Consider the following 26,320-nt stretch of genomic DNA (forward strand, 5'->3'; position numbering starts at 1 on the left):
TATGAATCATGAGCGCTTTCCTGACAAGAGGCACAGGACGAGAGAAAGTGCCGAGACACCCAGGTGTCCGGTTGCCGGGGCACCTGGGTGTCTGGGTGCAGAGACACCCAGGTGTCTGGGTGCAGAGACACCCAGGTGTCTGGGTGCCGAGACACCAGGTGTCTCGATACTGCCAGCCAGCTGCTTCGGTTGCTCGGCCGGGCTTCATTCTTGTGTCTTGAACTTTAGGGTTTAAGCATGCAAGATAGCAGACACAGAATTCCCCTTTGAACCCTCTTCTCGAGGGGCCTCGGCCTCGAAGGAGTTTAGAGTTCGGGAAACTAGCAATTGTTCATGGCAGACGAGTTCCGACCTGCCCAGTTCTGATTGTGTTCGCGTGATCGGCTCGGCTTGGCTCGGCCCCTGGTCGCGCTTATGAGACTGGCTCGGCTCGACTCGGCTTGCCGGACTGGCTTGGCTCGGCTCGGCTCGCTCCGCCTGCCTCCCAGTCCACCGCATACCAACCAGCTGGATTGCTTGGTCCATCCCTCGCATTCCGGAGTTTTTGTCGGTCTGGAAGCAAGACGTGGTCTCTTAGACCACACTCTTGTCTTCTTCCTTCGGTCTTGCCCACAGGCCCTGGAAACCTTTTTTCCTTGGCTCTGTGGTGGCTGCTCAATTAGTTGTGTTGTCTTACCCAGCTCCTTCAAGAGGACAAGTAGCATCTCGCCTAAGGTGTTGGTTGTGGAAGTGAGAAGGATTCTGAGAGTGACTGGCCTCTCTTCCTTCTCCTTCCCCATCCTCCAACTTCTCCTCCTTAGGGATGAGAAAAGGACTCGAACCAATAGCTGCTGGAACTGGCACTGATGTGGTAAGACTACACATCGAGCATCCGTTCTATTTTTCTTATAGAATCATAGAAGCAATTCTGCTCCTTCCTCTAGCAAGGGGAGGAAGGAGAGACTGGCAATAAGGGAACCCTATCTCGGCTTTTCCTTACTGCCTCCGACTCTAGATCCTTCCAGCCTATTTCGTAGGAGTTATGTTTCCTCACTCATGCGAAAAGGTCAAGTATCTGACATTTGATCTTGCAGTTCCTACACTCCGATCAATATGTCAGAGGCACGGTACTCCTCGTTCTTTCGACCAGGAGGAGTAACCCAGGTGTGCAGAACTCCAGTCAGTTTAGGAGACTCGCTCAGATTCCTCCCTCCAACCAGTGAGTCTTCCTAATGTAAAGGACCGACAGTTTGTACAGTATATCACGTTGGAACAAATCACAATTTTTGAAAGTAAATTGTATTTTTCCTAACTATACAAACCTGAGGTCCTTTACATTACATAATATGCCCACCTCATGCCACCCCTCAATCTGAACCTGGACCGAAAGGCAAACTGGAATGTTTACATCCGGGCAGGCGGGTATTCCCACCTACCTGGCGGTAGTTACTAACTAACCACCTTGATCAAGAGTTTAATGGCCGTTTCCAGCCTATGCCTGAAAGTAATTCCTGATTTAAAGGACCTCAGGTTTGTACAGTTAGGAAAAATACAATTTACTTTCAAAAATTGTGATTTCTAAGTGTTTTTGGAGAGGTTTTAAGTATTCGCGGATTTTAGCTATTCGTGGGGGGGGTGTGTGGTACGCATCCCCCCGCAAATACAGGGGGTTCACTGTACACTACTAGCAGAACTAGTCAGACATATTCTGAAAATACAAAGTCCAAGCTAAATAAGCTAATGCAATTAGCGCAGTTGCTACCAAGACACGGAATACTTCACCAAAAAATGATGAAAACCATCCGGCAAATTATACTAAGTCAAAAGAAAGCTGAAGTTAACAACCATGTTACGCTGTCAACCGGCAGAAACAAATTGGGCTCTTTAGTAGTGTTGTACCTACTCTTCCCCCAAAGTGGGTGGGGCAAGTTACCTACACCAAAATATTGGAACGCTACCGCAGATTTTCAAATTTAAGCTGCTGATGAATGAAACATAATAGCTATGTAGTTACTTGGTTAAGTTACTTCTATAAAAGTGTAAAATTAGGTTAAGTAGTAGCTGTATGACTGACTTCCTCTCAAGACCGTTTAACACATCACTGCTCTTTCACGGTATGGCCTAAAAAATTCAACGCTGGTTCCAAAAAAAAAAGTAGAGACCACAATACTGTACTGTATCTCACCTGACAAACACTATACTGTACTGTAAAGGAAAACTTCTGCTGTCCAATGTGTCTTTTTACATCCTTGTTTTCTAGGAAGCCAAGATTACAATATGAAGCAAAAACTTTCTATGAACACAATTCTATGTAGTAGTGTACTTACACTCATAATAAAAGCTGAAGACTGCTGATAAGGAACAGTCATGTCTACCGCTGAGCAGATACCGATTTCTGGCTATCACTTCTTACAAAATGGGAGATATCAATATCCATATGAATGTCAACTGCATAGGGAAGCAAGAGTTGGACACACTGAGGACTTTCTTTACTTGAATACAGGTACTACCACTCATGGATACCACCTGAAATTAAAAATTTATGTTTAGAAGAAATAAAACTGATTCAATTCTTTCATGTGAAAATGACAAATTTTGAAAGTAATTTGTATTTTTCCTAACATACAAACCTGAGGTCTTTACATGGGATTTACTTTCAGTGCAAGCTGGAGCATGCTATTCTACACAACAAGTTTGTTTGGTATTTGAACCACCCTGGGAGAGGTGAGGGGTACCCACACCACCTCCCTTCGCTGAGTCGTGTATCCACTTGCCTCAAAGCCCAGGTAAGCAGAATGAGGTGTGGCTAGAGGTGGGCAGTTTATGTAAAGACCTCAGGTTTGTACATTAGGAAAAATACAAATTACTTTAAAAATTTGTCATTTGTTCCTACATGAATACAAACCATCAGTCTTTACATAGGAAGACTTACTTCTTGGGAGGATCTGAGTAGACTTCCTAACCAACTGGACTTTCTCCTGTTCGTGCAATGTCAACCAGAGGAAGCAGTCCCATGCCTCTGATCTGGGGAACAAAAGTGTGCTCGGCTGTCTGACATGTGGGCTTTTAAAAGTAATGGGTGTGGAAGCAACACTACTCTGAAAAAGGCTTGGAAAAATATTGTGTCGGAGGAAATAAAGCTAAGTAATGGGTTAGTTTTATTGCCCAGCCCTCTCTCCCCTTGCCAGAGAGAGGGCAGGATTTGCTTCTCTTAGATCATTACCATGAAAAAATACAAAGGCTCAACACTCACACACACTTTCATTTCTATTACTGTACATCTTAGACCAGATGCTACCTGTCCCACCAGGGGAACTGGATGAGCTACACCACTTGTTGATCAGCCACCACAGAACCTAAGGAAAAGGAGTCTATGGGCAATGTCCCTCAGGTAAAAGGAGGTGAACGTCATCTGATGTGACCACACTCCTGCTCTCAAAACCTGATGTGCCAACTGGTTCTTCCTGAAAGCGACGGAGGACGTAACGTCCCTAAATTTGTGAGCTCTGGGCCGGAACGTACTCAAGTCCCCCTCGTTTGACACTGAGCATGCCTGTTTGACAGTCTCACGAAGCCACAAAGATACTGTGTTCCTGGACACCTCTTCTTGGTCTTGCCAGTGCTAACAAAAAGTCGTAACACTCAGGCCTGAGTTGCTGAGTCCATTTAAGGTAGCGCCGCAGCACCCTAACTGGACAAAGTAGTATCTCTTCTGGTTCGTTACCTACAGTCCTGTAGGGAGGGGATCGAGAAGGACTAGAATCTGGTGTCAGGAACCGATAATTCTGAGTCTTTGCTATGAATTCTGGTGCAAATTTGAACGAAACAGATCCCCATCCCCTCAAGTGCTTAACATTACATAGAAAAGACCATGAAGTTTGTCTACTCTCTTTGTCGATGCTAGGGCAAGCAGATATACAGTCTTGAGGGTCAGATCCCCGTCTGATGACTTGTAGAGGCTCGTAAGGCGCACGAGTCAGGCATCAAAGGACGCGAGTCCCATCCCATTCAGGGTTTGAGTTCTCTTGGAGAGCAAGACTTTTTGAAGCTCCTCATCAACATGGACATCTCCCAAGAGGAAGAGAGATCTATGTCTTTCAGGCATAGGACTAAGCCCAGGGTAGCTCTGTAGCCTTAAATTGCTGAGACAGAGAGATGCTTCCCTCGGCGAAGGAAGACAAAGTTCGCTACCTGCTGAACAGTAGCTATGAATGGATAGCAGAGCCAGCAGGTCCGGATCCTACTAAGCATGCTGCCATTTGGGAGCCACCAGGGTCATTCTGAGATTCGTGGTGATCATTACCCTGTTGATCACTTGATGAATAAGACAGAACGTAGGAAAAGTGTACATGTCGAGATTGTTCCATAAGTGCTGAAAGGTGTTATCTGCTTTAGCCCAAGGATCTGGGACGATTAAGCAAAAACTAGCAACTTCCTGTTGTGCTGAGTTGCAAAGAGGTCTATAACTGGTTGCCCCCAAGACCGAACAATCTTTCCACGACATCCAGGTGTAGGGACCATCCAGTCCCTATCACTTGATCCTGGCGGCTGAGTTTGTCGCCACTACATTCTTTTGCCAAGGACATATCTAGCTGACAACTCCACTGAGTGTGCTATTGCCCATTGTGCACTTGCACCATCAACTGATGAAGCTGAAGAGATGTAGTTCTTCTTGTTTATCGACGTATGCAACTACCGTGGTATTGTCGCTCATGAGTACCACAGAGTGCTTCATTACTCGATCCTGGAACTCATGGAGAGCTAGAAAGGCTGCCTTGAGCTCCAGGATGTTGATGTGCAAGTGTTTGCCATTCTGATTCCACACACCTGAGATTAGTAACTCCTCCAGGTGTGCACCTCGTCCCTCCCTCGAGACATCCAAAAACAGAAGCATCTTGGGAGGGGGAGTGTGAAGCTGGACCCCTATTACGAGGTTCCTGTTGTCTACCCACCAGACTAGGTCCTGTCTCACTTCTCTCAAGAGAGGAACGGGAAGGGACGGTGGATCCCTTGCTTGAGACCTGAACTCCTTCATTCTCCACTGGAAGAAGCAAAGGTGAGGTCACCCATGTGGGACTAGTTACTCTAAAGATGACTGGTGACCGAGAATGACTTGCCACATTCGAGCTGGTTGCTCCTGTCGGAACAGGAATAATTGCGCTGTCTCTTTGGACTTGCTGATGCAGGAGCCCGAGGGAAAGACTCTCACTGCTGCAGTATCTATCAGCATATCCAGGTACTTTATCCTCTGCTTGGGTATGAGGTCTGACTTCTCGAGATTTATCGTGATGTCTAGGCTGCAACAAAATTCGAGGAGGCGATTTCTGTCCTGAAGCAACTTTAAATGAGAGTTTGTCAGAACCAGCCAATAGTTAAGATATTTCAGAAGACGTATCCCGTGCGAATGTCAAGTCGAAACAAGGGTGAACATTCTCGTGAACACCTGGGGAGCAGTTGATAGTTCAAAGCAAAGTGCCCTGAATTGATAAACTATCCAGTTGAGAATAAAGTGGAGGTACTTGTGGGAGGACTGATGGATGGGTATCTGGAAATACACATCCTGCAGATCCATCATAAGCATGAAGTCGGACTCCCTGATAGCCGCCAGCAATGACAGTTTCAATTTTGAATCGAGTCTGGCGAACGAACCGGTTCAAGGCTGATAGATCTATGACCAGTCTCCATTCCTCTTGATACTTTTTATACAAGAAAGATCATGCTGTAAAAGCCTGGAGATTGGTCCGTCACAACTTCCACAGCGCCCTTAATCAGAATTGCCTTCACCTCATTCTGTAGAGCGAGGTCTTTGGCATGCCAGGAACTCATGTGTGCAGATGTACTGGAAGAATGGTGAGGGGTGGGGGAGACTCGAAGGGAAGTAAATAGCCCACCCAAAGGACATTCACTACCCAGGACTCCACTCCGTGTCGCTGCCACGTTGCCCAATGGCTTGACAGGCACCCCCCGACTAGTGGCAGCATGTGGAGATGAACGCTGCCCCTAGCGTCCTACCTTCTTCCCCCTACCTCTTCTCCCTGGGGTGGGCTGAGGACCGAAAGGGCTGCTGGCTTGCACCCTTCCTGACGGGGGTTGAAGAAGGCTGGGTATTCTTGCAAGGGGCCTTAGGATTTTTGTACATTCCTAGGACCTGCAAAGAAAGGATCAGCCTGACCCGAACGTCAGGATGCAGCGGCACGAGAAGGTCCTGAGGTCTTTGCCACTGCAAGGTGGATGAGGCGGTTGTTTTGATCAACCCTTCAACGATCCACTGCAACATCCATTTGCTCTCTGTCAAAGAGAGAAGTGGAACACAGCAAAGGTCCGTTCCTCCAGATTAAGACTGATTCAGGACTTATAAACTTCAGAACTCGACATAGAGTTGCGTCTCGTCTCTTAAGAATCAAGTTTGTCCATAGTTTAGCTGCTGGTGGGCTAGGTAAGTAATGGCCTTACCTCCAGACAGAAACAGACTGCTGTAATAAGGCTAGCCATTTCCTCACTGGGGAATGACAAAGAGGGGAAAAAAAAAAAAAGTATACCTTAGTTTTACCAGACCACTGAGCTGATTAACAGCTCTCCTAGGGCTGGCCCGAAGGATTAGACTTATTTTACGTGGCTAAGAACCAATTGGTTACTTAGCAACGGGACCTACAGCTTATTGTGGAATCCGAACCACATTATAGCGAGAAATGAATTTCTATCACCAGAAATAAATTCCTCTAACTCTTCATCAGCCGGCCACGGGAATTGAACTCCGGCCCATCGAGCGACAGTCTGAAGCTCAATCGACTCGGCCAACAAAGGGCTTTGACAAAGAGGAAGTGATAACCTCGGCTACTGTTGTAGACCAAGGGTCGATCCAAGAGACTGCTTGTCACTGACTCCTAATGCGAGAAGGAGGTGTTTTCTTCACGGAGTTGCTCTAGCGACAGACCTCTCTGAGGGTTTGCAAGGTTTCAACTGACGAGGGAGTGGTGGAGGAAGCAGCTCAAACAAGCGGCTGGAATGAAGTCGGTTCTCCTTTCCAGAGATGAGAGAACTTACCTGACCCAGGACTGATTCTGCAAACTTTGACCAAGGTAGTTCTATCAATGGTAAAGTTTCCCTGTGGGGTTCAGCCAGAGCTTTAAGGCCCGAAGGAAGGACTTCATGGGCAGCCAAGGTCTCATCCCCGAGATTGTTGTACCGACGAATCGGCTTAACAATCTCGATGCAGGGAAATCCAGCTTGGGGTTATCCTCGCCCTTGGGAAAAGGGCTTTCAGGCCCTTCCAAGTTGTGGTCCTCCTGAGTTACTCTGTCTTTAAGTGAGAGACCCTCGTCAGCACCCCCACAAGCCCTCTCTGATACGAAGCACCTGTACAGTTCCAGGAAGTTGAAGGAACAGGTGAGAGAGGTCTAACACCCTTCGCTGATCTGCCGAAAGCCACAGCTTTGGCAGGAGAAGGCCGTGAGCGACTGTCCACCAATGACAACAATCGATATATGGGTCTGGGAGAACTCCCCTCACACTAAAGTGAAAGGGGGGGGGGGTTGTCTCTGGGAGAGCATTCACGCCCTTGCGAACGCTATCCCGAGGAGAGCAGATTCGCTCACACGAACACGAGCAGGAACTGCCCCTAGGAGAATGACTGCGCCATGCTGAGTGAGAGCATGGTCTGTCCCAACGACGTGCAGGACTTTTTCTGTCAAGAGTGCGAACCCTATGGTCAGTGTCGCTGACTCTGGACCCGATCCTCCAGTTATCCAAGGCATGGCTCGTGGAAGCCACATCCAGGGTTGGAGACTTGAGGGTGGGAGCAATGTCTGTATGTTGCACATCCACGGTCTCCCTGTAGGCCTCGTCTCAGTCGGGAACCATGAACGGTTATTGTAGCAGCGCAGGTCCGTTGGAGCCCAGGGGTAGGAACCTTCGGGGGTAAGGGTTGAGCAGACCTGTGTGCGCGGATCGACCAGGGCTTGGGAACGTGCCACAGATGACGTTGCTACTGTGATGGGAATGAACCTCCAGGTCGGAACCTTGGGGCTCTTGTACAGAGGAAGGTTCTTTACCAGGCATGTGAGATGTCTGGTATCAGTGCCCTGGGTGTCAGCTGTGTCACGACTATTCCCAGGGTGCACTGCCTCCATGTCTCAGATGTCCTAAGAACCTCTGCACTAAGTGAATACCACCTCAGCTAAATGAAAGCACCCTAGATAATAGACTTCGCCACTACTCGTGGACTGAGAGAATAACCCTCCGAATCTCTGCACTAAGTGAATACCACCTCAGCTAAATGAACGCACCCTAGATAGTAGACTTCACTGCTACACGTGGGCTAACTGAATAACCCTGCGATGAGGCGAACTGAACGTCTCTTAAGTAAAAGGAAGTAAACACTGAGACGGACTTCCAAGTAAGTAGCTGCCTCCAGAATAGAAGACACTGAATAATTCCTTAGAAAGGAAGATGAAGTGGACATACTCCGAATACTGTGCACTTAGGGAAACACAGGGCTGAAGACGACGAAGACGAACCCTGAGAAGCCTGGGAAATCACTTCCCTCAGAAACTAATCACATTCTTTGACAGCGGACAGGAAGGATTCCGCGGAGAGACAAGAAGTGTATGCGGAAGCGGACGGAGTTTCTCAACCTTTGACAAACAGACTTTAATGCTCGCACCGGACATAAAGACATCTCCCCTGGGTCGCTGGTAACGAACACTTGCAGATAAAGAACCCTAAACAACGAGGCAGAGGGTTAACCTCCGACTCCATCTTTGCCACAAATTCCGGAAGACAAATACATTTCATTTCTCGCATAGGAAACCAACCTAGAAACTGCCTGAAACTCGCCCAACCCTCTAGCTGTAGCTAAAGCCGTAAGAAAATGCACCTTCTTAGTCATTTGTCCTAATGTTAGAGCTTCAATGGGTTCAAAGGCAAGGGAACGCAGGAAAAAAAATTGAAGTACTTCCGACAAGTCCCATGGAGGGGCCTGAGTTGGCAAGACAGGACGTTTGATCTTAAAAGAATGTAATAAAATCAATTTTTGAAAGTAAATTGTATTTTTCCTAACTATACAAACCTGAGGTCGTTTACATTAGGAATTACTTTCAGGCGTAGGCTGGAAACGGCCGTTAAACTCTTGAGCAAGGTGGTTAGGCAGTAACTACTGCCAGGTAGGCGGGAATACCTGCCTGCCCGAATGTAAACATTCCAGTTTGCCTTTTGGTCCAGGTTCAGACTGAGGGGTGGCATGAGGTGGGCATGGTATGTAATGTAAAGGACCTCAGGTTTGTATAGTTAGGAAAAATACAATTTACTTTAAAAAATTGTGACTTGTTCCGACACGATATACAAACTGTCGGTCCTTTACATTAGGAAGACTCACTGGTTGGAGGGAGGAATCTGAGTGAGTCTCCTGAACTGACTGGAGTTCTGCACACCTGGGTTACTCCTCCTGGTCGAAAGAACGAGGAGGAGTACCATGCCTCTGACATATTGATCAGAGTGCAGGAACTCCGAGATCAAATGCAAGATACTGGACCTTTTCACAGTCAGGAAATGTAACTCCTACGAAATAGGCTGGAAGGATCTAGAGTCGGAGGCAGTAAGAAAAAGCCAAGATAAGGTTCCCTTATTGCCAGTCTCTCCTTCCTTCCCCTTGCTAGAGGAAGGAGCAGAATTGCTTCTATGATTCTATAAGAAAAATAGAACGGATGCTCGATGTGTAGTCTTACTGCATCAGTGCCAGTTCCAGCAGCTATTGGTTCGAGTCCTATTCTCATCCCTAAGGAGGAGAAGTTGGAGGACGGGGAAGGAGGAGGAAGAGAGGCCAGTCACTCTCGGAATCCTTCTCACTTCCACAACCAACACCTTAGGCGAGAAGCTACTTGTCCTCTTGAAGGAGCTGGGTAAGACAACACAACTTGTTGAGCAGCCACCACAGAGTCATGGAAAAAAGGTTTCAAGGGCCTGTGGGCAAGACCATAGGAAGACAAGAGTGTGGTCCAAGAGACCACGTCTTGCTTCCAGACTGACAGAAACTTCCGGAATGCGAGGGATGGACCAAGCCATCGACTTCATGAGCTCTCGGGTGGAAGGTACCGGTATCGTCGTCGTCAGCTGCCGAGTACATCCTTTGATTGCTTCACGAAGTCAGGAGGAAGATGTGTCCTTAGACACTTCTTCCTTGGGAGAGACAGTACTAGCGAAAAAGTTGACGACATCCAGGTTAGGAATGTCGAGCCTTTCGGAAAGTACCACAGCTCCCTAATAGGACAAAGTAACGAATGATCTGGATCATCGGCACAAAGTCCAAGTAGGAGGGGAACAAGAAGGACTCAAACCCGACAGTAGATGCCAATGGATTCGGAGTCCACCTACGACATCCGAGAAGGAGTCGAGGTATGATCCCCATCCCTGTTCTTCCACCTTCTACGCCAAGGCCAGAGTAAGATGAAGGATGGTCCTCAGAGGGCATATCTCTATCTGGCGACTCTCGTATGGCGCATGCAGAGCACGGACAGGAACCCTAAACGAGAGTCACATGCCACCCAGGGAACAGTTCCCTGGGACAGCATGACTGAAGCAGCTTCTCGTCTGTAGCCAACTCTCGACTGAGGAGACGAAGGCTACTTCAGATAGAAGACTAGGTTGCAAGGGCCTACGTTCTTCACAAATGAAAGGGAGAGAAGCAACCCTCGGCGGAGAAGATGAGGAAGTCCAGACTTGACGAGTGACTCTGACCCGAGATGAAGTTCCGTCAACGACACTACCAGCGAAGACGGATACAGTCCCTGGGACAGTGTTGCAGAGGACCTCAAGGGATATACAGCTATATCCGTTGCCGCTCGGCGAGAAAGCCTGTGCTTGCAAGGAAAGCTGGAAGGTCTCCCAATCCTGAACACACAGGGATGCACTGCCTCAAGAACCACTTCTTGTGTAGCTGCTACAGGAGGTTGGGTCAAGTGGAATTCTTCTCGATGCCTCGGCAATCAGGTCGGATGAAGGCGAAATCTTCAAGTATTTGTCTGTAACTCCGGGTGAGCAATGCTTGTGAACCCCTAGCGAAACGGACAAATACGGAGGGAAAAAATGTAGATATCGAGTTTTCCCCAAAAAGACAGCATGCCTTACCGAAGCGGCCCCTGGTCTGGTATGAAGGAGCGAGAAAAACTACCGACTTGTTGTGCAGGGAGGCAACAGAAGGACTGTAGGGATTTCTCGGTCGAGCAGTCTCTGCACGAATCTTCGTGAAGAAAAGAGTGAGCAGCATGTTCCGTCCCGATCACTCAAACCTGAGGCCAGGCTTGCCTACCAATACATCCCCACCAGGAATGCATCTGGTTAACTGAGCTGTCGAGCGTGCAATAGAACAACACTTGAGTACCTGCAAATGTCGAGATGAAACAGGAGGAAAAAACGATTGGTACCTCTCGTTTGTCGACAAATGCCACTACTGTGGTTTTGTTGTTCAATGAAACCAGTGAGTGCCGCAAAACTCATCCTGAATTCTTGGACAGCCAAAAGGCTGCCCCAAAAATCATCCTGAATTCTCGGATGGCCAAAAGGCTGCCCTGAGCCCAGGACGGTGATGAGAAAGTACTAATCGTCTTGGTCACACACCTTCAAGACAAGTTCTTACCATTGTGCACCTATTCCTCAATAGGTGAATCCGTAAGTAGACACACGATGTGAGGGGAATATGCAAGCATATTCGAAGGCTCCTTCAATCAAGCATACTTTGAAGAGGAAAGAAGGATGGAGGAATGGAAGCAGACTTCCATTCTCCACCATGGGGAGGCTTCTGCAAGATGACAGGGTTAACGAGCCAATTAACTCTAGCTGGGCTGGCATTTCCTGAATCGGGAGCACGGGAGAGGAGGTGGAATGGAAGTTCGATGGAAAGAATTGCTGAGACCTAAGGGAAATGGATACTTCTCCTGAAGGAATCCATTCCCAGGTCTCGGCAATATTGCTGCCAGTTCCAGAGATTCGACAAGTATCATTTCGTCCAGGCATCAGCAGTTGCAATCTTCTTCTGAAGCCTGGGACTTCTTAGCTAAGGAATTGAGGGGGGCTGGCTTCAACTCAAGGTCGAGTTAAGATGACTAAGACCCAAAGGTCTTGGCCATTGTCCAAAGGACAAGACAGTGCCCTGGTACGAACCTTGATTACTGAGGTATCTGGCAAATCTCTGAAAGGGAAAGGCAGAACCAAGTAAAGGTTCATTCCTAAGGGTCGAGCCAACTCGGGACTTGCGAAACCGGAGATCCGAATTGGGACAAAGTCCTTCTTCTTAGCACCAGAATTGTCCAAAAAACTGCAGTCGGCAAGACCTTCCGAGGCAAGAAGAATTAATATTCTGTCGAGGCGGGGGGGGGAGCTTGGTGTCTCGACCTGAATTAATTCCTTCGAAGAAAAGAATTCATCAGGTCGAGAGCGCTCTTGGAAACCAGGACCGCGGGAGTCCCTGACACTCTCGGCCCCTTGGGAACTGCAAAGGTTGCAAGTGATGATTATTCACTGGGGGAGCCGCGGTCCTGTCCTGAGGATCCTCGTGCCGATTCGTCGGCGCAAAGTTCTCCAAAAACACAGGGGCGATCGATCGCAACTTTAAGAGGAAAACCCTTGCTGTTTCCAAAGCATGAAACTCCTGTACCTCTCCCCTTGGAGGGAGACCTTGACAGATCCCATGAAACCCTCCTCGGCTACCTGGTTATACAGTACTACAAGAGAATCGGGGGACCGACACCCAAAGCACACCAGGCAGCCGAACTCCGAAGAAGTTCGTTGGAGCTCTCTCTGTCTGTCTCGGGTCTCTCGGAACAACTGAGAGGAGAAGAGAACAGGTAAGGAGAAAGAGTATCCCTACCTGTCCTGCCAGTAACATAAGCAGGAGAGGTGGACCATGAGCGATAATCAACCGGAGATTACTGCCACGCGGGGAAAGAAGAGCACTTGTGCCGTGGCAAGGCGCTTTCCTGGGAAGAGCAAAAAGTTCACTCGAACACAACTGAGAACCCGAATCGGAAAAAACCGAGTAGGGCCGAGCCGAGCCGATCACGCGAACGCATCCAGCTGGTTGGTATGCGGTGGACTGGGAGGCAGGCAGGGTGAGCAGAGCCGAGCCAAGCCAGTCTGGCAAGTCAAGTCGAGCCGAGCCAGTCTTGTAAGCGTGACCAGGGGCCGAGTCAAGGTGAGCCGATCGGGCGAACACAATCGGAACTGGGCAGGCCAGAACTCGTCTGCTGTGAACAATTGCTAGTTTCCCGAACTCTAAAGTCCTTCAAGGCTGAGGCCCCTCGAGAAAAAGGTTCAAAGGGGAATTCTGTGTCTGCTATCTTGCATGCTCGAACCCTAAAGTTCAAGACACAAGAATGAAGCCCAGCCGAGCAACCGAAGCAGCTGGTGGGCAGTATCGACACACCTGGCGTCTCGGCACCCAGACACCTGGGCGTCTCGGCACCCAGACACCCGGGTGCCCTGGCAACCAGACACCTGGGTGTCTCAGCACTTTCTCTCGTCCTGTGCCTCTCGTCAGGAGAGCGCTTATGATTTATAGAATTTGAGCTACCCACGAGGAAATATTCTCCAGACCAGATTGGGATCCTCGATATTCCATAGAATCTTGAGCACTCTGAGTGGCTTGCGAACGAGCGCCCGAAGCAGCCCCCATCTTGGAGGTGGAACCTCTAGGACTGAGAACGGGATCGCAAACCGAGGTCTGCACGCCTGCAGCTACCGAAACACAAAACCCAGGGGTATGCAAATCGGTTTCCTAATCTGAAGGTTGGGAAGATCCAACGAGAAACCACTGCCTCCTCAGAAGGAAGCAGTCCCTTGACGTCCAAGGGTATCAAGGGGAAGAAGCAGCCTTCATCTATTTCGGCTGACGGAGGTCTGTCCGATTCCCGGGACTCCCTTGGACTTCGGGAGAGGAAGGGAAGATGCAGCAGAAGACAAAATCGAAGATAAGATGAAGAAGACCGCGGATACTTCCACAGGGCGACTTCCTTCACCTCCACTCCGATATCTACATAATGGTGGACACGAAACATCGTAACCTCCAGGGCAGTTAGGCAGGAACACAACGGAAACGGCCCAGGACACGACCACCAGCAAAAGCAGCAGGCATGATCAGGACAGCTGATGCAGGAGCTATGGCAGCGGTTTGGAAGGCAGGAGCTACTGCAATGGTCAGGAATGTCACTTTCCACCGGGTGACTTCCTTCACCTTCAAGCCGACATCTTCTACAGGATGGTGGACATCGTAACCTCTGGGGCAGCTGGCAGGAACACAACGGAAGCGGCCCCGGGCACGACTGCCAGGAGAAGCGGCAGGGATGATCAGGACAGCTGATGCAGGCGCTACAGCAGCAGTTCGGAAGGCAGGAGCTACTGCAACGGCCAGGAACGTCACTTCCACAAGGCGACTTCCTTCACCTTCACGCCGACATCTTCTACAGGATGGCGGACATCGTAACCTCCAGGGCAGCTGGCAGGAACACAACAGAAGCAGCCCCGAGCATGACCACCAGGAGAAGCAGCAGGCACGATCAGGACAGCCGCTGCAGGAGCTATGGAAGCGGTACGGAAGGCAGGAGCTACTGCAACGGCCAGGAACGTCACACGAAAGTCACCAGCAGTGACAGGAACGATCAGGACGACTGTGGCAGGAGACCAGGAAGAGCCGCCCAGAGACTGTCGTCGAGTTAACAGGAGCATAACACAAGGAACAGCAGGAGCAGATGGACCACAGATATGCCAGAGGCATTGCCACAGCATACATGAAGGCCAGCAATGAGAGCGATTGACCCACATCCACGGGAACAGAGTCGGAACGACCCCAACGTGGAACTATGTCATCCAGCCAGGTATTGTGGTTGACCCCGAAGCAACACTAACGAATGTTGGGACTCCTTCATGCAAGATATCCCCTGAGATATCCAGCCAACTACTGCTGTGTCTGTGATGCTCACTGTCAACCTGAAAGAAAAAGCAAAGATAATTAGAGAGGGGAAACTCCTCTTGCTACAAGGGGAACTGCACTACGCAGCGAGAGGAGGTACCCAAGAAGAGGTCGCCCGACTCCCCTCCCCCCTCGTGGTCTTCGCCCGACGAGTGAGCGAAGAGGACGAAGAAGACGAAAGAGAGAGATCTCTACCAAAGGAGAGATATGGAAGAACCTACGGGGAGAGAAAAGGGCGGAGGGGAGGCCACCAAGGGCGCCGTAGAAGCGTAACTTACAGACAACGCCCGCAACCTCCCACCCATCCTGCAACTCTCTGAGCGCAGGCGGTGAAAACAACACTCAGCACAAGTAGGAAGGAAGTAGTCTGCCCTTGTACATGGAGGGCGGGAACCCAAGAAGGGAAGCGAACTCTTACGTCCCGATCAATGTAGGGGAGCGAAGATATTACGTCCCAATCTAATATTTCTGATTGTACAGGGAAACGCCTTCAGTCGTCCCAATCTAATATTTCTGATTGTACAGGGAAATGCCTTCAGTATCTAAATAAAGGGGTACTGGAGAGAAGCATTACCACTCGGTTATGCTCCTTTAAATACACCCTTGGTCGTCAACCCAAGACACAACGCTGGGGAACAACGGCTATGCAAGGTTATCACAAATCGTGGGTTTGTATTAACAATTATCAAACAAACGTAATATATACACAAAATACATTAAGATCCCACTGGGATAATACGAACTAACGAGCTTAACGACAGTCAGGCAAGGAGATCCAAAACCACATCTGCAATGTATGACGGCTGAAAGCAAACTGGAATGTTTACATCCGGGCAGGCTGGTATTCCCGCCTACCTGGTGGTAGTTACTGCCTAACCACCTTGCTCAACAGTTTAACAGCTGTTTCCAGCCCACGCTGAAAGCAATTCCTAATGTAAAGGACCGACTGTATTGCCAGGACTCTACACTCAACTGTACAACTTTTGGTTAACTGGAAGTCTTGCTGTTATGAAGTTACAGAAGATTAGGCTACTCAGTAATTCTAAGCCGGCTGTCTGGGGTGAACTAGCCTATGGCAGTTGATGTATTCCTATGTTATTTTACCAGTTGAACAAGAATTTAAAATAAAATTTTGGCGGTCGGCTGTAACTAAAATATAATTGACCTTTGAAGGCTACACGACGGTACCAATGGGTCCCCTGTACCGACCTATATAGTTCAAAGGTAAATTACAGTTTAGCCACAGCTGGCCGGCAAAATATTACCTTAAACTCTTGTAAAACAAGTAAAATAACAGAAAAATGTCAACTGCCATAGTCTAGCTCAACTGGACACCATTTGAAGCTTTCGGTCGGGGCGAACTAATGTCAACGGCAAAATATTACCACTTCTGCTTTCAGTTTTGGCGTAGCTGAATGGTGCTGCGTACCTTATCCATATTTTGAATGATTCTTGGCAAGCTCGTATGTTCTGGGAAGAGGTAATGTACTTTAAATTCTTGTAATGCAAGTAAAATAACACAGGAAAATGTCAGTTGCCTCAGTTTAGCTCACTGCAGAACACCAGCTTAGAATTCTACTCTTTGTTAGACTGTTGGAGGCATCCAGTGATTGGCTTGCCTGTAAGACCATGCATGTGTGATAGGGCCTGGAATCAGCAGTACTAGTAATGCATGAAAAGTACCTTTGGAACGGCTCCCGCTGTCCATTCATTCGCCCTTTCTTTTACGCTTGTTTTTTGCGTTCCAGATGGTATATGTAACAGGAAACAACAATAAGGTGCCCAAACCTTTTCCCAAGTTATTAACTCCACCAAAAACCTTGAATCCCCAACAAGTCCCCCTTACTGTCAGCTATTCTCTAAAGTGTCTTCTCCCACCCAAAGCCTCAATTCCCAACGGGTCACCCTTACTGTCAGCTACATTTCTAGGGTAAATTACAGCTCAACTACATTTGGCTGCCAAAATATAACCTTGAATTCTTGTTCAGCAGGTAAAGTTCTATAGAAAAACGTCAACTGCCATAGCCTAGCTCACCGCAGACAGCTGGCTTAGATCTACTGATTACTCAGATGACTTCCAACTATTGATGGGCAGAACATTGTCGTCGAAGTGGGCGAGTCAAAAGTTTGGGAGGTTGAAATATAAAGGAATGGCCTTTGGCGTGTATTGGTGCTTGGTAGCCGAGAGTGGGCAACCAAGAATACCGATACTCTTGCCTAGGCTATGGCCTACTCGGCCAGGGTAGATTAAGACTCAGCCTGTGAGATACGTAAGGACTGTGTACCCAATGTTAGGTTAGAACAGGGACAATCAGGTTAAAAAATGCATCCCTGTATTTTATAAATTTCTCTTGGGTTAGGTTGCGGCGGCGAGGTCGTGGCAAAGTCCTGGAGCTGGGTAAGGACCTGATGTACTATGTCACATTATGTTAGGCTAGGGTGCATCCCTTCATCTTAATCAGGTTAGTCGTGGGAGGGAGGGGGATTATGGATCAGATTAAGGACCAAGAACCTTAGTTGGGTATCTCTACTGGGATACTGTTCTCACTACACTATTAGGGCTTGTGCATTTTTTGGTACTTGCTACCAATTTGTGTGAACGGTGTACTTTTGACTACTTATCTTGGGTCTAGGTTCGGCTATGCGGTAGACTGGCCAATTAGGCTATAAGGCCTACTTGCGGTGTTACTTCATTTCCTTCAGGTTAGATCATGTTAGTTAACAAATGCATATTATTTAACCTTTTCAATTTATCAAAGTTGAACACATCATTGCTATTGGTCCTCCAATTTTTTAAATTAACCTTTTCAATTTGCCAAAGTTGAACACATCATTGCCATTGGTCTTCCAAACAACTACACTAAGTCTAGGCTATCCATGCACAAATCAACATATTAGGCTAAGGCCATAATGGCATCCAAATTAAAATAGTAGTAGTTTACATAAAAATACATGAGTAATAGGTTACAAAAAACCTTACCGGCATTATGAATGCACTCCATAAAATACTTTCTGTCAAATTCTATCAGAAAGCTTCGGTAATAAGGTGACTTCATTTGCTGATATGTTTACCAGGTGTGTTCCAATAATGTTCTGACATATATTACTTCAGTGGCACCTTCGCAAGCAGTGTGGGACAATACTCACTGTCCATCACTGTGTCTCATTTGACATAACCGTTTCAAAATGCCGCAATAGCAATCAGCGAAACTTATAATTCGTCATTATACAAATTGACATGCACGAAGACAAATTTCGAAAAGGAAAAAAGGTCTAAAATACGAAAAGTGTAATTTTTCCGATCCTGTAATATATATATATATATATATATATATATATATATATATATATATATATATATATATATATTATATATATATATATATATATATATATATATATATATATATTTTATATATATATATATATATATATATATATATATATATATATATATATATATATATATATATACATACATACATACATACATACATACATACATACATACATACATACATACATACATACATACATACATACATACATACATACATACATACATATATATATATATATATATATATATATATATATATATATATATATATATATATATATATATATATATATTATATATTTTAGGTCACAGTGTAGGAGAAGGATCAGTCCTTTACTCTTTTACAAAGTACTTTATTACTGCTGCCACGTTTCAAGACGTAAAAGTCCCATTTTCAAGCTATAAAAAACGAAGACAAAAGTTAAAATAAACGCTGACTAAAAATTAAGTTAAAAATATATACAAAACATTTAATGACAAATACAAAGGATAGGGGTGAGTGATTACCATAAAGTGCTGAAGGCACAGACCGAGTAACAAACTGACAATTCGGGCCGGGCCCCGGCTTCAGCTTCGACTTAAACTCACGAGAGATACAGAGGTGTTGAGGAAGACTGGGTGTTTAACTGTGGAACTAGTTGTTTAATGAAGAGTGATTCTAAGATGGCTAAATATTGTTCGTTAGGAGTTTGGCCTATAATTTTAAAATCTTTGTAATTTATGTCTTATCTACATCTCTTTGCATGTTCATGTATACATGAAAATTCAGGATTAGTCAATTTGGCACCTATTCTATAGCTAACGCCTCGATGTGAACCCAATCTCACTTTGAGTAACCTCCGTGTGGAGCCGATTTACTTCTCAAGACTACATCTGGGGCAATTAAATAAATATGCGACTCCTGAGGTCATTAGTGGATCGAGTTTTTCCTTACGTTTAAATAGAGATCTAATATTCATTGGGTTGCAGGGTATTAGCTTTAATTCAATGGCAGGTAAAAATTTCTCGACTAACAACTTCAATTCACGGTAGAAATTTAGGTCATGAATAAAAGGGACACGTGCATATAATCGTAATTTTGTTACTGTTGGTATTTTATCTTTAGGATGGAAGATATTGTTTAAAAATTGGTAGAGGTGCTTATAAAAAAGTTTGGATGGAAAGCAATTGTCAGTGAAATATTGGTGGAGATAGGTTATTTCACCGTGAAAAATATTTCAGTCAGATGTTATGTTAAAAGCCCTATGAAATAGCGTAGACATGGGGTTTAGTTTAAAATGATAAAAGCAGTTACTATAAAAATTTGAACCCAGGACGGTAAAATTCTTTCTAAAAAACGTGGTGTTAAAATGATAATTATATTTAAAAACCGTTACATCTAAAAATGGCAGCTTATTTTCATTTCCATATTCAATTGTAAAATTAATGTTAGGATGAATTTTATTGGCATAATCAAGAAATTTGTCAGCTTGATCTTTATCTCTGAACAGTAAAAAGGTATCATCCATGTACCTACTATAAAATAAGGGATGGTAGGCCAAGGGACAATTGTCCAGTATGCGCTCCTCCGGGGAGCACATAAAAATGTTTGCAAAGGTGAGACCTAAAGGGGATCCCATCGCCATACCATCAACCTGAATGTAGGCTTTACCGTCAAAAACAAAGGCTGTGTCCTGCACAGCGAGCTCGAGCAATTGTCTAAAATCCGTGAGGTTAAAATTATTAAAAGTGGCATCTGGGTCACTAAAAATACGGCCAACAATAACGTCAATGTTTTCCTCTACCGGTACATTAGTAAAAAGATACTCCACATCCATGCTAACCATAAATAAGTCTGAATCCTGGGGTAAGATCTTTTCTTTAAAATGTGCTGAATTCTTACAGCTATAGATATTCTTAGTTAAAGGAGCTAGGAGAGGTACAAGAAATTTAGCGATTTCGTAATTAGAAGCAGCATAAGAGGTAAGGATGGGCCTCACTGGCATACCTTCGTTATGGATTTTAGGTAGCCCATACATCACTCCATATGAGGCACCTGTACTATATAATGAAGTATAAGTAGTATCACTAATGATTTTATTATCTTTAAGATATTTCAAAAAGGTTAATTCTGTCTTCTATCTTAAAGATAGCAGAGTATTGAGGGGGTAAATCACGGATGCGGACGCCTTTTCAATGGATGAATTGGTGAGCGTCGCACACAAACTCCACGAGGGTACCAAGGCCTCCAAGCATGCTGCAACACCCGCAGCCTTTAACCTGGCACCAGAAAAAGACGAGGCAGAGGACACGAACGCGGTGTACAGGAGGAAGGCACTGCCACAGCAGCAGAGGACGTAGACAAATCCAGCCTGGTGTTACTTCCATCGGAGGTTTGGAAGCGCAGAGCCCCATGTTCTTTCACAAGAAACGAGAAAGGCGGCCACAAGTAACAGCAGTGGCCGCAAACCTTAACGACTCCCAGCCAGTAGGATTCTTCATCCATGACTCCATATCGAAATGACGGTTGCTGGTAGACACCGGGGCTATGCAATCGGTGTTTCTGCCGTCAAAAGAGGGCCACGACCACACGTCCAGTGCCACAACCGCACTGGTGGCTGCAAATGGAAGCCCCATCCGTTGCTACGGAACTGTGACCCGCAGAATATCCATCCTGGGCTGTAAATATGATTGGCCCTTTGTCATCGCGGATGTCAAGTTCCCTCTCCTGGGTGCTGATTTCCTTGCACACCGTGGACTTCTGGTAGACGTCGGCCGAAAATGCCTGCTGGATACCAGAACCTGCCACTCCCGACCGCTCTCCACCGGGCCGGGGATGCCCGCCATCTGCTCCATCACTTTGAACAGGTACAGCACCCTCCTCCACGGGTTCCCAGATGTCTTCAAGCCAGAGGTGCGTCAGTTGCTGGGGTCGGCCAAACACGGCATCCATCACCATATCACCACGACAGGCCCACCAACATACACCAAATTCTGGCGCTTGCCACCCAAAAAACTCCAAGATGCAAAACGAGCCTTTGCCGAGACGGAACAGATGGGCATCTGCAGGAAGGCATCAAGCCCGTGGGCATCCCCCCTCCACATGGCAAAGAAACCGGATGGCTCCTGGAGGCCCTGTGGGGACTATCATTGGCTGAACCTAGTAGTGACACTGGACCACTATCCCTTGCCAAACATGCAGGACCTAACAGGCGCCCTGCACAGGGCTGAAATTTACAAAAGTGGATTTGCTCAAGTCTGTTTTTCAGGTACCAGTGCACCCTGATGACGTTCTGAAGACAGCCATCATCACACCGTTCGGAATGTATACCTTCTCCTACTCCACCTTTGGCCTCAGGAATGCCGGGGCCACATTCCAGCACCTTATGGACATCATCTTGGGGGACCTACCTTCCTGTGTTTGTTATGTAGACAACATCCCGATCTTCTCCAGGTCCCTGGAGGAACACCTGCGCCATGTTTGGGCCATGCTGAAGCTCCTGCTGGAGAAGTTTGGTCGTCAGGTTCGACAAGTGTACCTTCGGAGCAGAAAAGATGGACTTCCTGGGTCATGAGATCTCCCTGGCAGGTGTCCACCCCATGGCCTCCAAGGTGGATGCAGTAAAAAAGTCCCCAACGCCAAAAACCATCAAGTACCTGCAGGAGTTCCTCGGCATGGTCAACTACTGCCGTCGCTTCATACCAGACGTCGCCCGCATCATGTATCCCCCGACCGGAGTCCTGAAGGGGAAGCCGAAAGCACTGGCGTGGGCAGCTCTGCAACAGCAGGCATTTGAACAGAAGAAGGCAGCCCTCGCCAAAGCCACCACCTTAACACATCACGACCCCACTGCCTCCCTGAGATTTGCCACCGATGCCAGCAACATCGCTTGTGGGGCAGTGCTGGAGCAAGTGTTAGATGGCTCCCCATGCCTGCTGGCCACCTTCAGTCGCAAGTTAACACCACCGGAGACCCGCTACAGCGCATTCAACAGGGAGCTACTGGCAATCTACCAAGCTGTGCGGCACTTCAAATACCTGTTGGATGGCACACCTTTTACCATCCTCACAGACCACAAGCCTTTGGTACATGCATTCACAAAGGCAGGAGATGCATGGTCTGCAAGGCAGCAGCGGCACTTGGCCGCTATCTCCGAGTTCGGCTGCACCATTAGCTACGTCCCCGGCAGGAAAAACCCAGTAGCCGACGCCCTATCAAGGGTCGAAATAAATTCAGTCCACCTCGGCATAGACTATGAGGACTTGGCGAAGGAACAGGCCGCAGACCTGGAAACAGCAGCCTACTGCACGGCACTCACTGCACTGAGGTGGGAAGACATGCCGATAGGTGGATCCAATTCAACACCTCTCTGCGACACCAGCATGGGCCACCCACGCCCACTGATCCCTGCATCCAGGAGAAAGCAGACGTTTGATGTCATCCACGGCCTGTCCCATCCAACAGGCTGAACAACAGAGCGCCTGATGACAGAGAAGTTCGTGTGGCACGGTATCAGGAAGGACGTTTGGCAGTGGGCGAAGAACTGCATACTGTGCCAGACAAGTAAAGTCACTCAGCTCACGGAATCAGGCATTGGAAATTTCCCTCAACCACGTCAGCATTTCAGTCACATCCATGTAGACACTGTAGGTCCTCTGCCACAATCAAGGGATGCCAGATACCTCCTGACAGTCATAGACCATTCCACACGTTGGCCAGAAGCAACCCCGATGACAGAAGCATCAACGAGCGCCTGTGCAGAGGCCCTCCTTTCGAGTTGGATCAGCCGTTTCGGGGTGCCTGACAGCATAACTACAGACAGGGGTCTGGCATTCTTGTTGGAGCTCTGGGTCGCCCAGGCTCACCTAATGGGGACAACTCTCCACAGTACGATGGCATATAACCCTGCAGCCAACGGCATGGTGGAAAGGGCCCACCGTTTGTTGAAGGCAGCTCTGATGGCATGCTGTACCAACGACAATTGGAAGGCCCAGCTCCCCTGTTTCTTGCCGGGTCTTTGCATTGCACCAAGGGCAGACAGCGACAAATCTCCTGCAGAGAAAGTCTACGGCGAAACACTAGCGGTTCCAGGAGACTTCTTCCCCACGGCGCCGGACGATGCAGATACCTCCCTTCCAAGGCTGAGGGAAGTGACACAGAAGTTCGTGCCCTGCCGAAAGACTTTCATGTACAGGACCCACTTCTACAGCCCTGGGGGCATGGATACCTGCACCCACGTCTTCATCAGGATTGATGCCCACCGACTGCCCTTGACCAGCTTGTACAGGGGCCCATACTGTGTCATCAGCAGATCATCCAAGGCCTATTTCATCAACATCCATGGGCGTGAAGGTTGGGTTTCTGTCGACCGGCTGATACCAGCTTTCCTGTTAGACAGCAAACCTCAGGAGGAAACCAGCAGGTGCCCCAGTATTCCTCCACAAAACGCAGCCGCAGATGACCCCATCGCCATCCCAAAACGAGGTCGAGGACATCCCAAGGGCTGCACTAAGGAAGTCATCTGCTCGGCTAAGCCGCCGGGCGATTCAGCAGTCAAAGCCGCCCCACGTCCACAGGTATCAAGAACTCGGGGCCAGCTCCTGCTCCCAAAGCGATTCCGCGATCTTCCAATCATTGTTTTGTAATAATTGTCTTGGCGGGGGGGGCGGGGGGGAGTACTTGTAAAGACGTCAGACGTCTCTTCTTTTTCGCATCAATCACATCATGCATTACATTTTTTTAATGTGTCAAGATTCTCATGTAAATATTCATATGTAAAATTGTCTGGCCTTTCCGCCGATATGTATTTCATCATTGTATGTTTATTATGTCTCTCACAATTGCCATTTGTTTGTCTGTCAACAAACACAAATTGCTTGAGTGCGTGTCACGGCAGACGGAGGTCGGGCACCACGTTTCCGTCCGCACTCTTCTATGTCTACCGGTCGACTTTTCATGTCCTCACAAGGCCATTGAAAATAATTTCCAAAGATAATGTCATAGGAGGAAAAAAAATCTTTGAATTGGCTAAAATTTCAGAAACCTTTTTTTTTTTTGTATCAAAGTGATTATGATTCGAAGTGAAAAATCCTGTTACATTTTCATTTCTTTTCAGATTTTTGACAACCTGTCAGTTTTCACTTTTCGTTCCCTCGTTTGAATTTCTAGTGGATAGTACAACAATGCGTAATGGTGTTGCAGAAGTCACTAACATTTTATGGCTTTGGTTATTTTCTGTATACATGAAAGATCCACAGAACAATACTGAATGGAAGATCAAAGCAGTAAATTTTTCGGTTAAATAGCAGTTTCCTCGCTGCTTGGAAGCCCTTGATGGTAAACGTGTTGTTGAAAGCAAACACGACTGTGCGTATGGAAACAGCAGTGTACATTTTCATAAGTTCTATTTTTGTTGCAAACGCAACAGCAACGCGTTAAGGAATCCTAGCCATAGTTTTCAATAAATGTCCTTCATAACACATAAGTCTCACCCACCCCCTGCCACCTCCAATACCATCGTTACATACAGTTTACGGTTCTACATCTTGCTTTGTTTTCGGTCCGAATCCCCGAAAGTGCTTTGATAGCCCAGAAAATTCATTTGTCATACACACAGACATTATATATACTGTACTATATATATATATATATATATATATATATATATATATATATATATATATATATATATATATATATATATATATATATATATATATAAGTTCCCTGTTGGACTAGTCGGTAGAGTTCTCGGTTAGCACTCTGCTAGGCCCGAAGTTTGAGTCTCAGATCGGCCAATGAAGAATTAGAGGAATTTATTTCTGGTGATAGAAATTCATTTCTCGGTATAATGTGGTTCGGATTCCACAATAAGTTGTAGGTCCCGTTGCTAGGTAACCAATTGGTTCTTAGCCACGTAAAATAAATCTAATCCTTCGGGCCAGCCCTAGAAGAGCTGTTAATCAGCTCAGTGGTCTGGTTAAACTAAGGTATACTTTTATATATATATATATTATATATATATATATATATATATATATATATATATATATATATATATATATATATATATATATATATATATATATATATATATATATATATATATATGAGTGCAGAAATATTCTGAGATTTATATAGCATCCTCTATAGAATAAGAAATTCTGCAATTTTTTTCTTGGATGACCTGGTATTTTCAGCTCTCATAGTATCACGCGGGAACTAATTGTACAATGTTGTGGTTTCAAATCTAAAGGCTCTAAAACAAACATTCGACGTGCATCTTGGCTCAGACTGCTTGAAAACATCTGTGGCGACTCTGGTGTCGACCCCATCCAGACTGACGAGTCATTGCTCATATGTTAAACATTATTCTAATCTCTGCAGAAAGTCAATGCAACTCAAACAATACAAGAGTAAGCCTGTCCTGAAATGCACGCCCTCAATATATTTTGCAGATTCTTAAACAGTATATTAGGTAGATTATGATAGATGGTGTTGCAATAGTCCACTCTTTTTGTGACACAATTAATCACCTTTTCTTTACAGAACACCCATCGAGGTATTTGTCAAAAGCAGTATTTCCAAGATGAGGGTCAGCAACCCTTACAACATTACTGATTGGGTACTGGGAAGCAAAATTACAGTCCTGCAGTACTCAAGTCAGGTTTTATCTGCAGTCAGAACTGGATTACTATTTACAGCATATTCATCTCAATAACACTAAGGTCTCTTTAAATTTTCTTTCCCACCAACATAAATTCACTTTTATATTAATTTAGTTTTAATTGCTTGAATAAATGTCATCCATTCCTTAACAATAGCAAGAACATCACTTAATTTTTTTTATAAATTTGTATCCGATGTCGTTTATGGAAAAATAAAACTGGTGTCAATTGTAAACAGCTTCAACTTGACCACGTCTCTTTAGTACATTAGACAATCCAATGGTATAAATGCAAAATAGGACTGGGCCTGGTACACTTCCTTTGGGTATTCCTCTTCATGGTGTTTTACAAGATGAACACGAGTTTCCAATCTGCACCACGGTATTTTCTGTCACACC

General features: G+C 46.4%; 1 protein-coding gene and 1 long non-coding RNA gene across 5 annotated transcripts in view; one reads left to right on the plus strand and one right to left on the minus strand.

The window, feature by feature from the left end:
• Positions 1-18,080, minus strand: part of LOC136831446 (uncharacterized) — a 130,834-nt gene extending 112,754 nt beyond the window's left edge. For 2 of the 4 annotated variants that reach the window (XR_010850880.1, XR_010850879.1), the window contains exons 1-2: positions 17,916-18,053; positions 2,307-2,505 (exon numbers count right to left, since the gene is read on the minus strand). This is a non-coding gene — a long non-coding RNA (uncharacterized lncRNA). Of the gene's footprint in view, positions 1-2,306; positions 2,506-17,915 lie in introns of all 4 variants that reach the window. The other 2 variants (XR_010850878.1, XR_010850877.1) reach the window with 2 other exon arrangements.
• Positions 18,081-23,147: 5,067 nt separating this feature from the next.
• On the plus strand, positions 23,148-25,975 carry LOC136831114 (uncharacterized). Its single transcript, XM_067091067.1, has 3 exons — positions 23,148-23,831; positions 25,642-25,670; positions 25,804-25,975. The coding sequence occupies exons 1-3, from the start codon at positions 23,148-23,150 to the stop codon at positions 25,973-25,975; spliced, it is 885 nt and encodes a 294-aa protein (XP_066947168.1).
• The last annotated feature ends 345 nt before the right edge of the window (positions 25,976-26,320 follow it).

Source organism: Macrobrachium rosenbergii, chromosome 48 (assembly GCF_040412425.1).
Source record: "Macrobrachium rosenbergii isolate ZJJX-2024 chromosome 48, ASM4041242v1, whole genome shotgun sequence".
Lineage (NCBI taxonomy): Eukaryota > Metazoa > Arthropoda > Malacostraca > Decapoda > Palaemonidae > Macrobrachium > Macrobrachium rosenbergii.